This window comes from Squalius cephalus (genome assembly GCF_949319135.1).
Source record: "Squalius cephalus genome assembly, chromosome: 1".
Classification (NCBI taxonomy): domain Eukaryota; kingdom Metazoa; phylum Chordata; class Actinopteri; order Cypriniformes; family Leuciscidae; genus Squalius; species Squalius cephalus.
Window position 1 is genome coordinate 30,391,810 of NC_137122.1, and position 15,159 is coordinate 30,406,968.

The 15,159-nt window shown below is 41.5% G+C and overlaps 1 protein-coding gene across 1 annotated transcript in view; it reads right to left on the reverse strand.

The window, feature by feature from the left end:
* The window catches only part of pde4a (phosphodiesterase 4A, cAMP-specific), a 53,602-nt gene extending 39,926 nt beyond the window's left edge, over window positions 1–13,676 (reverse strand). The window contains exon 1 of the mRNA XM_079894479.1: window positions 12,483–13,676. Coding sequence (XP_079750605.1) covers window positions 12,483–12,778 — 296 coding nt within the window. The 5' untranslated portion in view covers window positions 12,779–13,676. The remainder of the gene's footprint in view (window positions 1–12,482) is intronic.
* Between the last annotated feature and the right edge of the window lie 1,483 nt (window positions 13,677–15,159).

A 15,159-nucleotide genomic window follows, 5' to 3' on the forward strand; every position in this document is an offset into this window, starting at 1 on the left:
AAATACAGTCAATCTGCCTCAATGCAAAAGCAGATGTTCAGCAGCTGTGTGAATTTACCCCATCAGCATCTAGCACATTTACTTCAGACCTAAATAATGCTGAATTCAATCCTCTAATCATATCTGTTACAGTTGCTGCTGTGTACTGTGGAAAAGCTCCTGGTTTCACTCCTCCAGCCTTTAGGAGGAGAGGTATGGGCAGGTCAAAAAAGGGTGAGCATGGTGCAGCTTAGCCTGTTGGTGCACAAAGAAAAACAGATGTCGCTAACCATGAGATCACGTGCCCAAACATGAGGGCCAACGTTATCCGTGAAGCTGGATGCTTAAAGCTTGCTCATTGAAGCACTCGATTGAGCTACAGTAATGTGAAGGTTAGACGAGCTGGGAGCACGTCATGTCTCTCATATGGGAAACAAAAGCCTTAAAGGAACACTCCAGGCTGAATGCAACATGAAGGGAGTTCACCCAAAAATGAAAATTCTGCCATTCACCCTCATGTCATTCCAAATCATTTCTGCTGATTATAATTCAAATTAAGGTGGACTGGAGATTTCAAAATTGTATGTTCCATGGAAGGAATTCATACGGATTTGGAACCACACGAGGGTGAGTAAATGAAATTGAATTTTTGCTCAACAATTAGCATAAACCTACAGCATATGTGGCATCAAATTGATTTCCACAGGAAATAATATTGAATTGTCCCTGACAAAATGCAAATGGTGAAATTCTACAGTGCAAGCATGAAAATTATTTAATAGTCACACCCTTTCAAAAGTTTATACATTAGCTTGACATCTCAGTATGCAGTCATAACCATAATCATAATCATGTAAAGCCAGAGATAACTTTCGAATTATATCCAGACAAGGACACCAGAAAGGGATGTGACAATCTATAAAGCACTGTTTACATGCAGCAAACTTTACGTAAACAAAAAACCACTAACTTCATACCCTCAAGTATGATTTCCACATAGATTTCCAAACATGCATTTTTTTCAATCAGACGGGGGGATTTAAAAGTAGCAACATACTCAAACAAATTTTCCAAAATTGCAAACAATATTCTATAATAGTAGACTTTTTACCAGTGTCAGATGTGAGATAAATAGCAATGCGAATGGATAGTTTCCTCCAGGTATTATAGGCCTTATTATCTTCTTGGTTTTGCCCCATTACTCCATATCTGGAGTGGAGCAGGGGCATTTGAAGAGGGTCTCATGCTGCAGGCATGTAATAATGCCATTACACATTTTCAGGGGCTTTAACTTGTTAATGATCGTGTAGATTTCAGGTTTCAGATTTCAGCCACACTAATTGCACAGAGCAGAGATGGAGCAGAGGGAAACCGCTGGTATCTTGAGAGCAGGCGGACATGTCTGGGTGTGAAATAAAAGGCTGGTGCTCTACTGTAAAAGTGTTGTAGGGAAGTGATGGATGGCACCGAGAATGCAAGGGCTTTGTGAAAGGCAGCAGTATCATTTACAGGGCTGTACCCACGGGGAATGGGAGAAGTAATAAGTGACGGCAGAAAGTCTAATGGCGAGCAGTTCTTTCAGACACTGAGGAAATGGGAGAGAGAGGGAGAATTAGATGAGTTGATGATCTTTGCGGACATGCACGGGAGTGGGAAGAAATGATAGATTTAAAGATAGGACAGCGGTGTGATTAACTCAGCGGTGAGCATGAGCAAAGTGCGTGAGAGACAACGTAAGTGGCATACGAGGCCCTGAGAAGAGAGAAGCACAATAGGGAGCACAAAAGGCGACTGGAGAAAAGAGAAAGCAAGGGATACAAAGTGAAAACCAGACAAATAAGATGATAAGGAGGAGAGAGAGAGAGAGAGAGAGAGAGAGAGAGAGAGAGAGAGAGAGAGAGAGAGAGAGAGAGAGAGAGAGAAGCAGTGAGCGAGCGAACGGCTGAGTTCAAAGTCAGTAATTACCACGCACAAAGAATCATACGGACTGCGTGATGTGGAGGGAGGACATTGAAAAACGAGGAAACACAGGCTGGTGATCATACACATATGCTCAGAGCCAGAGATATGAGTGAGAGACACTCATCTGTCGAAAGAGGAAGGAGGGGCCAGAGACACCAGACGATATCAGAGACGGTGTCGGTGGGTTTCAATAAATCAGCGAGAGATCGTCGGGGCAACAAAGATGACATTTGAAAACACTCAAACACAGGATGCAGAGCATGTTGAGTGCTTTGAAGTATGGAAATTTAGAGAATCAAGAGGGGAGCAAAGACAAATAAATGTGGAGCCTAGGTACGCAATAGATAGGAGGGAAGACTGAATTTCAACAACGAATTTGTGACAAGGAAGGAAAAGAACATGCCTTGAGATGAACAATCATAACGGCACTTAGTATGTACCTGATGTGGACTGGTACAAATTTACACAATGTGTAACATCTAAAACACCAATGCAATTGTTGAGGTAATTAATTGCAGGTGTATCTAATTAAGCACTTTACAAGCTTGGCAGCTCTCAAACAACAGACTGTCAAATAAACTGTAGCCTTAGTTTCCATCACCCTGCTTTTATGCGCATTTTGAAGTATCGCATCATAAACGAGTGATGGAAACGGCAAATTTCGAAAATAAATTATCCCTTAATTCGCAAAAAAAAAAACACTACGCTCGCTTGAGGTGTTTTTTGATGAAACAGAGTTCATGCGAATAATGGGAGATGTAAACGCATCTGCAGAAGAAATTCTGATGTAGCGAACATCAAACCCAATTGGCTATTTCTGCTGATGGTGTTTTATTTATTGTTGGTTACTAGGTTACCAATATCACCGTCATCCGCTCGAACAACTTGATGTAAATGGACTTAATTCGCAGTTGTTTGTTTTTCTGTGAACTTTGAAAATATTCGCTTCATGTTTAGATGAAAACCCAGCTATTGTGTAGTTTGTCTATAGATTTAATGCTAGGTGCAACAATGCAGACTAGAGGCAACGGTAGATAAGAGGGAATAATCAAAAACCAGTGCCTAAAAATAATCAACACTAATAAACAACAACTAGGAACAATGTGACTTACGGGAAATCTGCGACATATCACCGGTGGGTTCTGAGAGATAGCAGCTTACTGAAAGTATATAGTATACAGTATCCACTACACATTTAGTAGGTGATGAAGATCAACACAGTAAACAACAGTCATGTCATGCTAGATGGACAGCCTCTTGAGTAAGTGGACTCCTTTGTCTACCTTGGGAGTGTAGTGGACAAACAGGGTGGCACAGAGAGTGATGTGGTCGCCAGGGTTGGCAAAGCAAGGGTGGTGTTCATCATGCTTAAAAACATCTGGGCCTCCAAAGAGATATAGGAGAAGCAACCAAAATTAGGATTTTCAACTCCAACGTGAAGTCTGTTCTCCTATATGGGTCGGAGACATGGAGAATGAACAAGCGCACACTGCAGAAGATCCAGGCTTTGACCAATGCATGCCTAAGGCACATATTCAAGATATGGTGGCCTGACCGTACCAACAATGAGGAGCTCTGGCAAAGAGCCAATCAAGAAGCCATCACCCAGCAGATAGGGAGGAGAAAGTGGGGCTGGATTGGACACACATTACGTAAACCAACGAGTAATGTGACACGCCAGTCCCTCACTTGAAACCCTCAAGGAAGACGGAAGAGGGGACGGCCCAAGAACAGCTGGAGGCAAGACACTGAGACAGAGCTGAAGAAGAGAGGTATCACCTGGACTCAAATAGAAAAGACAGCCCAAGACCGTGCCCGCTGGAGAATTGTTGTCAATGGCCTATGCTCCAGGAGGAGCAATGGGCCTCTGTAAGTAAATACACATTTAGCAGCATATTTGCCTTAGAATATTAAAATGACATACTGTGCATCTGGGAATGAAACTTTCTTTTGCCTTTTTGGGCAAAATGTATCTATTTTACACAAGCACAAAACGTAACCATGGCAACAGAACTGCAGGATAAGCTGTTATTCTGTTCAGTGTCGGCCATTCTTTCCTCAGTGGTAACTTCCCAGAGTGCACTGGGGTAGGGGGCACGTTCAATAATGCCACTTTCCTCCCAAAGTAAGGCTGCAGTAAGTTTCACAAATTCATTTTATGTGAAAGAAATAAAAGCTGCCTTAGTCATCTGAGAAACGGTACTCCACGGCGTCCTATCAAGTTTTAATGACTGAAAGCAGGGGTGGTGAATTTGGGAATACGAGTGACAGTTGAATATTTCAGTGGGAGTTATGGTTAAAAGGCAAAAAAAAAAAAAAAAGGAAACAAAAAAATACAACAAGCTACGGTTGGGAGGAAGTAAATTGAAGGATGTGATTACACTGGATAGTAAATCAAAAATACTGCCACCGACAAAAAAGGAAACGTGAGTAAAGCTGAATGATAAATCATCAACACCAAATGTGTTTGAAACTCTATTTGTAGTTATGTAGTTTCTAATAAATCACCCACCATGCTTCCTCTAAAAACTGGTGTATAAAAAAAGAGTATATAGGTCTAAAAAATGCCAGCACCAAAGAACAATTGGCTTCTTTTGGCCCAAAGGGTCTGAGAGGTTGAAGATCCTGCTTACTTCTCTAGTTGGTGTGCTCAGTCACATCGCCTCTGATGATTGAACAGAGAGCAGATATGCCCCATGGGGCTACTTTCCATTTTACTTAACGTCTCCTGGAAACTCATATAAGATAAGACTGTTCCTACAAACATCTACCAGGAAATGGTTTGGACCATATGCTCCAACAGTGTTTATTTACAGGAAAATTCCAGGTTTAATATAATTTGAGCTCAGTTGACAGCACTTGTGGCATAATTAGAGTCCTATGAAATTAGAGTCCTATGTCCTCTGATTTGAATGCTCTGTTTTAATCTGCTGTGAGATTTCAGTGTAAATGCCCACTGCTGTGATTGGCTGACAGCTTTGCATATGAAATAGATAAGTATTACATTGTGTGGAATTCTCTCGAAAACTTTTAACATGTTTTTATTATTACAGCTCTCAAGGTTTACTAATCGTGAAAAGTGTTGATTATAACATTATATTTAGATCTATAGCATTATATTTAGATGGTGGCTTGAAAGGTTGCAGCGATGCACATGTAGCCGATCACAGATATGTTGAGCTCATGAATGCAGCGATCACGTCATTGTAATTTGATTTCTGCACACTAAAGAATGCTTTCATCATAACTAACAGTGCAAACATGATGTAAATAAGGGATTTGTTGATTATTACGGGAGTTTTGGCGAGAGTCCAGAACACTCGCGCTGTTTGATTGACAGTTCCAGCAATTGTAAAGGGAGCGTTCTTTGATCGCTTTCTATATAATTTAATCACAGTTTAAACAACAGATTATTTTCATCCTACTAAGAGAAACAATGTGAAGTTGACCGCTTAATCACTGGTTTGATTTACTGACAATAAAAGATTTTGAGGCAAAAACATCTGACTTTAGGCCTACATGAATCCTTACATATCAGAAATCACTGGTCACTCACTGGTTATTTTGGTTAGACATGTACACATAATCCATACATATCAAACGATCTGTAACAAAGCAATAGTGACACAGTAAAAACTTTTTTACTCACGTAAGTGTGTTGCACCGTTCCTGTCGGATCCAATACAGAAGGCACAGCACAGCATAGTTTTTTTAATTTCAGGCTCTCTGCAAATTCAATGCAGCTACTGCGTTTTTCCAAAACCTGGCACTGCACAACATTTTACACTCTTCAAAGGCATGTTTATCGATTAGTCGCTCAATCCACACTGTTAACGTCACGTCTGTTATTTACCTACTACTACTTGTCGTGCTCGAGTCAGTGGGCGGGGCTACTGAACTTTAGGGTTTGTGATGTCACCAACCCAGGAAGAAGCTTGTTGTAGTCCCTACCAGCCGTTTGTTGTAGTCCTTAAAAATCGATTTCTGTAAAAGAAAATATCTCCCTTTGCATTGAACTTTGAGCGTTGTAACTTTGCAGATGTTGTTTATGCTCAAACAGCAACATTACACACTAACTAAAGTTAAAAAAGTGAAATCATAATCAAGGACCCCTTTAATAAAAGTACTTCTTGCAATTAGTTCCTCTACTCTCCCTGTGTGAGCTAAGCCGTGCAATAGTAATATATTTCTGTCACAAATTAAAACAAACTTTTATTTTGACTTCACAAGTTCAAATAATCAGATTGTGGCTTATTTGGCGTGCTGTCCAACAGATTTAAGATAGTAAAAAATATGTACCTTGAAATGTAAGTCGCTTTGGATAAAAGCTTCTGCCAAATGCATAAAAATTTAAAAATGTAAATGTCCAAGGGCTCGGGGCTCGGAATTTGGCCTGAACCCAGAGTACTCCCCCCTTATCTCTGGTTAGGATAGTAACCAGGCGAGTGTGAGTAGACGGGGTGGTGGAGGGATGCAGAAAACTGTAGAGGAACATAGGTGAGTCAGCTGTGTATGTATAGGCCTCCTCTTGTACTGATTGGATAAGTCAATTTGTTCCAATTGTGTTCCTCCCAAACATTGTTAACAAAACATCATATGTTGTCATGAAGACCTTTGAGTTTCATGTGTATATGCAGGGCTTGACATTAAAGGGATAGTTCACTTTGAAATTAAATTTTGGTATGTTTTAGCTTACCTGAAGGGCATCCAAGATGTAGGTGTCTTTTTTTCCGCAGTAGTTTCAATTTTGATATTTTTAGGTCAAACCGTTCTTGTCTGACAGTCATTTCATGCAGGTCTATGGTCACTGTCTCAAAGAGCATGAGAGTCAGAGAGTCCAAATTAAAACAATTCCCCATCGTCCAAATTAAACAATTCCCCATCGTAAGTACACATTGATGGCCTAAGACACGAAACGAGCGGTTTGTGTGAGAAAACGAACAGTATTTATATCGTTTTTACCTCTTATAACACACCCACGTCCAAGTGATCTGAGGGCGCGGGCGCTTCCTGCTGTGTGACGTGTACGCAGACTGGTGCATAGATATATATACACTAGATTTCGCATTAAAGACATTCGTTCCAATGAACTGCCGTAGCCAAGGCGACATCTAGTGTATATATCTATGCACCAGTCTGCGCACACGACACACAGCAGGAAGCGCCCGCGCCCTCAGATCACTTGGACGTGGTGGTGTTATAAGAGGTAAAAACGATATAAATACTGTTCGTTTTCTCACACAAACCGCTAGTTTCGTGTCTTAGGCCATCAATGTGTACTTACGATGGGGAATTGTTTAATTTGGACGATGGGGAATTGTTGTAATTTCGACTCTGTGCATGCTCTTTGAGACAGTGACCATAGACCTGCATGAAATGACTGTCAGACAAGAACGGTTTGACCTAAAAATATCAAAATTGTAACTACTGCGGAAAAAAGGGTAAGCTAAAACATACCAAAATTTAATTTCAAAGTGAACTATCCCTTTAACATTTTTGCTCAACAGCCACTGTGGCTAGTGGTTTTCCAAATAAACTAGCCACTCAGCATTTTCCCTGGCCACAATTTTGACATTGATACCATGGGGAAAAATTGCCATATACTGTAGATATTTTTAATATTATCTCATAATTTGGCAGCCAGTATATTAGGCTGCTGTCACTTTAAGACCTGACACACGGACCCATTATACTGTTTTATATAGCCAATATATTTGTCTTTATGTGCACGCACTTTGGGTGTGAGCACAAAATCTGCGGGAATGAGTAAAATTTTGCTCAATACGGGCAATCCCTAGCCGAAAATTCAAGCCCTGTAACACCAACAATGTATTGAAAAATCAATATTTTTGACAACACTATATTGCACTTAGTTTATTATTTCAGATGCCTTTTTAAAAGACTACAATTGAAAAATGTATATTATATGCGCTACACGCCACCGCTGAAATCCACCCGCCAAATGGGCGGGTTGGCGGGTGTTAATGTCCAGCCCTGTGTATATGATATGACAATAGTTTTTTTTTTTTTTTTTTATGAAATAGTGAAATGCTGGTGAAGTGACTCTCAGAGCAGCTCTGGAGGTGAAGTGCATGTGTTCAGATGGTAGATGCTAAAAACATCATGCGTTCTTGTCTTTGCGTAGCAGACGGAACTGCACCGCTCATTCACACAGAGACACGCAGACATCACATTTAAATAGCAGTCTTTTGCAGCCAATCTGTAAGTGAACTTCATCTTTCTCAAGAGCATCACACAGCAAAACATGAGGCATCAGTGTATCATTGGGCATGCAGCTGTGTATGAGGTTGATCTGAGTTTATCAACCTCATACACAGCTGCATGCCCAATGATACTTAGAGCTCCCACTTAGAGCTCCCATTAAAGGACTGCCAGGGACATCTCAATAAAAAGAATGAAAATAAAAATTTGTCCCTGTGATGACTCCCACCACCACCACCTCTGTGATGTGACCATACATGCAAATTGCTAATTATCATCCATGTTTTTCTCTAAAGCCTGCAGCAACACATGCCCCAATACACCCGCGCACAAGCACATATACGTTATCGTATCCATCCAAGTGAAAAGGTAAAATGGACTTATTATAAAAACCATACAACATAAGAAAACACGTTTACGTGACATTTTGGAAACCACAGGTTTTTCATCGGTTTTGAAATCAATACGTAAACAGAAACGCGGGCAAGAATAAGCCAACAAAATGTCAGTAAATGTATTTACATACAAATAAAATTGCTGTTTTGTTTACACTGACTATGACCTTTACTCAATAAAATAACACTGTTCTTTGTCAAATTATTAAAGGGATGGTTTGGAGTAATTTCAACCTAGGGTCCTTTGCACCATGGCCTCGAGCCAAACACCCCCCCAGAAGATTTTTTTCCCTTGGTCGAACATTATTAAAGTTAGCTTATAATAGCTTAGCTTATTTAGAGATATCAGCCGAATGGCTTAGTGCAGGCGCTAATGGATCCAAGGTTGTATCTCGTAAATTACCCCACTAATAATGCCCAGAATGGTACCAAACTTCTACAGTAGTACAAATAGGTTCTGTACTCATAAAACGAGGCATTGGAAAATGTGTAAGTACATCAGGAGTTTATTTAAATAACACTTGCCTGATGGCTTATGCTACCGCTAACCCGGACGTCGAGGTCACTTCCGTTGTTTGGGAATAGCACGTAAAAGTCCTGGCAGAAAGCGATGCATAAGGATGTAGTGTAATGACGCTCAGTTCCAGGAATGCACTAATATTTTGTTGGTAGTGCCAGTTTGCAACAATTATTAGTTAACACTAAAAAAATTATAAAAAATGCATCGCTTTATGCCAGGACTTTTACAGGCTTTTCCCAAATCACGGAAGTGACCTCGACGTCCGGCTTAGCGGTAGCAACTCCTGATGTACTTACAAACTTTCCAATGCCTCTTTTTATGAGGACAGAACATATTTGTACTACTGTAGGAGTTTGGTACCATTCCGGGCATTATTAGTGGGGTAATTTACGAGATACAACCTTGGATCCATTAGCGCCTGCATTAAGCCATTCGGCTGATATCTCAAAATAAGCTCTAACTTTAATATTGTTCGACCAAGGGGAAAAAAGCTTCTGGGGGGGTGTCTGGCTCGAGGTCATGAGCCGCTTTCCGACCGGAGGAACCTTTTCACAGTTCTTAGAACTATTGGCTAAAGTACCCGGATGTCGGCGTGTTCGCACCGCAGGAACTAGGAACAATTTTAGTTCTAGGAACTCCATTTGTAGGAACTAATTTAGGTCCTACTTCAGAGTAGGGTCTAAACCAGCACTATAGGAACTACCCGTGACGTTAGTGTACGCTGATTGACCGAACGCACGCGGAACACCAGCACCCACCATTTTTAAAACAGCTAGAATGTAAACACACAGATTATAGCCTATATATTTACTCCATAAACTAACTATACAAACATGGAAAACAGTGATAGATGGGTCTCTAAACCTTTATGCTGAAGAGAAAATCCAACGCAACTTTGAGGGGACCAAGCCAAACATGATTATGTTTATCTGCCCAGCTAGCAACACTGGACATCAACCACACGGCATAGGCTAATAACCTTTTTTTCATATACTGTCTACTTTCTATAACAGTTCTATCTAATAACATATTAAACAGTACTGTTAGACAGATCGCTAACTAATAAACAGCTTTGAACGCTCTGGTGTTCTCAGCGCCGCCAAAATAAAGGTCCGTCGCGCCGTCAAAATAAAAGTCACCGTGCTTGCGTCACTCCCTTACCCCTCTTACCAGTTCCTATGGCCACTTGGCCAGTGCGAACGCAAACAGCAAAACCGAGTTTGGGGAAGAGTAGTTCTTAGAACTGTTTAGAAGTGGACAGTTCCTAGAACTAAGTTCCTGTAACTACTTGGTCGGAAAGCGGCTATGGTGCAAAGGATCCTAGGTTGAAATTACTCTGAACCATCCCTTTAAGCTTAATCCATTTAAACACTCATTTCCACAACACATACTGGAAGACCTATTAAGACCTATGCCTTTGCATGGCAGATCATGTTACAAACTGTGATGAGTAGGAGGAGAAAGTGACCAGATAGGCATGGACATCTCACTCTGCATCTTGTGACATCACCAGAGCCACACGTACACACAGGCAGCTTTCTCTGTCTCTCGCTCTCTATTTCTTGGACTGTACCGCCCGCCCACAGTAGAAACAGGACAGTCCGAGCCAGTGCTGCTGCACTAATTCATGGACTGGCTGTGAGCGTGTCCTGGGGAAGGGAATACAAATCAGGCTTCACTATACAGTCAGGCCGAGCTGGCCTGTCTCCCAGGAGCCTACCGTGCAGACCGTCTGTGGCCTAGGCAAAAAAGTTGACAGGAAGGAAACCAGGCCTTCGGTTCTCGGCCTTCCCTGGGGCTCACAACCCTCACAGAAGCAGATTATTACTGTAATAATCACCCAATTTGGTAAGGCGCCACTCAAAGGGACGCCACATTTCACCTCTTCCAGCACTAATATTAGTCTGTATGTGCATCCACGTACAAGCACAGCAAGCAACACCCACACTCATCCTTGAGGGTAAAAGCAGTGTATTGTACGCTACACCGAATCATGCAAACCCACAAAATCAACATGAATTTCAGGCTGACAAATGTGTTTCTCTGTATAAAACTGATTCAAGTTGATTATTTACAACAGCGCTACACAGTCAGTGCTGTGGCAGTGCAAGTCAAAATTCTACAGTGCTTCTGTTCTTTCGGTGCATGCGTTGGCTTTTGGCAAACACTAGACTCTCAGATCTAGACTTAAGACGAAGGGTGACCATGCTTTTTCGATTATTGGTCCGAAATTGTGGAATAGTCTTCCTCTATCCCTAAAACTAGTATCCACAGAGTCTGTTTTTAAATCTAAGTTAAAAACCTACCTCTTTTCAAGGCTTACAACTGTCCTTGATTTTAAACCAATTATTTTTCTTAGTGTGAAGAACATTTTATTACTCTCCCAGCAAACATTGCTCCGACTGCAATAACGTCATGTCCCTGGCCAAAAATAGTCACGTAGGACGGCATTAATTGAATAACGACAAATAGATGGCCAGTTCAACTTTCATTTTGGAACTATTTTTCAACCATCACGGGATGTGTCGGAGGGACGTCTTTTCAATGGTCATTAAACGTCCAAATGTTTGCTGGGCTAAAGCACCTTTTTCCACTAACCGTTTCCATTTCTATGATGACATAGAAAAAACACATTTGTTTCCTCACTGAACCTTGAACAGTTCTTAAAATAATATTTTTCCTTAATGTGGCGAACATTTTAATCCTTTATCCTCTAAAAGAACCTTGGAAAGGAAACGGTCTGATGGATGTTAAAGTTTCTTCATAGAAACAATGGATGCCAATATTAATTTTAATTGTATTGTATTATGTAATAAAAATCTATTATCATAAAAGCCAGTAGAGACTGTATCACAAACCTGTACACAAATGAACATGTTATGCATTGTCTTAAAACCCAATTATGTCACTAACATGATACTGAAGAGCTTGATAAGATCATGCTAATTTTTTTGGCGTGCGCATGTGGTGTCTGCATGTGCCGAGAGCGAAAGAGCATATGCCATGATCCTAAATGATTGTAATACTTTCAGATCAGTCCCTCTAGACTTTGTGGCATCCACATCATGGGGGGCTAGGGCTCTCCAAAACCCCATTATATGCTCGTCTTCCATAGTTTTTTATCCAGCTCATTAGCATTATTAGTAAGTATGCCATCAGCTGCTCATAACTGGTTTGAGGTTACTTCTGGGGGTCACGTTCGAGTCATTTCAAACTCACGCTCTCTGAGAGCTGCTGGAGCCGTTACGCACAACGCATCATCAAGGATGCCCACGCGTCCCGCCTCTCCAGTCTCCACACAAAGCACTATTAACCCTTCCAGCATCATTATTATCAGTTTTGGGCGTCCATCACACAGAAATAGCTCGTTTGTTCACACGTAATTAGTCACTCGGCTTTCTTACCGCTTACTCCCAGCGCAGTTGCTTATGGACGCGCTGGTGGTTCCGTGGAACGACGATGGCCAGGACATGCGGGACTTCTTGAGCCCCGGCCGGTCACTCGTGTCCATGGCATTCGAGCGCTCTATCTGTCGGTGGTGATGTCGGTCGGTGTCAGAGTAACCGCGATGTTTGATTTTGATGGGGGTCCGTGGCTGTCTCCACAGATGCTGGGGAGGCTTGAGGGTCGCCTGTCCCTCCCGGGGAACCGGCAGCGAAAGAGACAGGCTCTTTTTAGAGCACGGTGGCGGTTCCATCATAGTGCAAAATTAATAGATGTACCGAACGCAATGTGTTAAGAGGAATAAAAACGATATGGCTATGTATTCTTGCACATTAAGAAATCAACCCCTCTACTGTCCGTAACTGACTAGTCTCCATGTCCAACGCCGGAATGTATTGAAAGCAGGTCCAAAGGCAATAAAGATTCAGTGCTTTTGTGAGAACTAATCACAGTGTTCAGATAACAGGTGATGGCGCAATGTCGTCCTGTTTTCTTGTCATCTCCGCGACTGTGTCGATGTTAAATCCAAAAAAAGTTCCTGTTTATCAGAAAGGCTCCACTTTAAAACATTACGAGGCGTCGTATTATCCGCGCGGTCGCCGGTGAAGCGCTTTCCCTGAAGTTTCTCATAGCGCGACGGGTCACTTATGTTCAGTGTGGATTTATTGCTTTTATCAACCCTCCAGACTGGTTTCCTGCCCGCAATTATTGCTGCTAAAGACCGCACATGTCTCTCCAAGCTCTGGTGTCTCCAACTGGAGCCATGCGAACTCTGCGATGAGGAGCAATGTTGTACATCTGTAACTAACGGCGACTAAAACTCAAGCTCGCTGTCAGGAGATTCACCTTCCACCTCCATTAAAACCTCGCCGCGAACAGTTTCATTACGCGAATCATGTTGGATTTTGCCTGGAGAACAGCGCGCGTGGGATGATGGATGTAGCCTATGTGAGATCCATGCACGCGGCTTTTTCTCGTCCCCGCTTTTTTCTTTCTTGAAGCATTCGTTCAATTCTGCGAAATCATGATTGTAAATCAAAGTTCACCGATATTCGTGCTGTACTTCAGTTAGTTTTGCCGTCTTATCTCGCTCGTGTCATTCAGTTGTCGACAGATGTTAAATGGCATTTGAGGAACACTCACACTCACTCTCTCTCTCTATCTCTCTCTCTCTCTCTCTCTCTCTCTCTCTCTCTCTCTCTCTCTCTCCATTTAAGAGCCCGCGCCTCGATGCAGTTTTCTCGTTCAATTAGGCGAGATGGACCCAAACCGCTCCAGTCGTCTCTAGTTTTCCCCTATGAATTGATTTTGCGTGTAATTCCATTAAGTAAACATATCGATTTACCAGCAATGTGCACTGCATTTGGAAAGGACAAATCACCATAATTATGCTCTTCCATTTTACATGAAATAAATTTATAATGCTGTGGTTGGCTAATGATTAGAACCGCATTGAACAGAGTAGGATTGGTACAATAAGTCTTACGCAAAGTGGCAACCATTTATATGAGCATTTTTGTATTAGTTACTTGTGGCAATATTTCTTTTGATGTTTTCATCAACATGGGTCAAAACCTGCAGAGCACATTGTTTTTAAAAGGATGTCTGCTAAAACCCCTAAGAGGACTGTATACCTGTAGAAATCAATCTATCAGCATTCACTTTCTCATGAAACCACAAATGGTCAGCTTCCTCATTAGCGCAATTAAATGACTGAATTCATATTTTCAGTTTGTTAAAACATCAGGCTAATGGCATAGCAATATTTAGGAGGAAGGAGTTGTTGTTTTTTAAAATTGCAAATTGTAATACCAGGATTGTTGCAACATGTTGCATCCTCTTTAATCCTCTTGTTGCAGGGCAATTTTTCGTGATTAGATATTTAACCTTCGCTTTCATGCCCACCCTTTGGGTTTCAAATCAAAGTCACATTTTCTGGCCTAAAGACAGAATCTCTAGTTAATATTTAGTTAATCCAGTGATTCCTATCCCGAGTCCTGGAGGCCACCCTACAAAACACATTCAGATGAGTCATAAGTGAGTATAAATGAATTAGCTGAATCGGGTTTAGGGAAACATCTAATGCCTGGTACACTTTGTATGATTTTGGGCTGTCCCACACACACACACACACACACACACACACACACACACACACACACACACACACACACACACACACACACACACACACACACACACAAAAAGACTATTGTGGCTCCTAAACGGTGGTCGTACATCGTACAGTGAGAGAGGTTCAAAGACGGCCATTGTCGCGGTCTTGCGACCAAAGATAGCCAGCAATCATTTTCTGACAGTGTCAGAAATTTAGCATGATCATCTCAGTGTTTTTGCAGCTACGACCTACGTCTACTGACTAGCCAATAAAAATGCAGCATGAAATGGCGTATTGATCAACGTGACAATACGCTAAAACTTAAAACTACTTATCTCAAGCTCCATTTGCAAAATTGGCATGCCAAGTTGGCCTCTTTTCCCTAGCAATGACCACATCCATATTCTTCTTATTCGCTTCCTCCTCTTTTTTTCAGCACACATAAAAACCATAATTGGCAAAATGCTCTTGTTTACCACTAGTGCATGCTGATGACATTTTACTCTTCTATAACTTGCGTC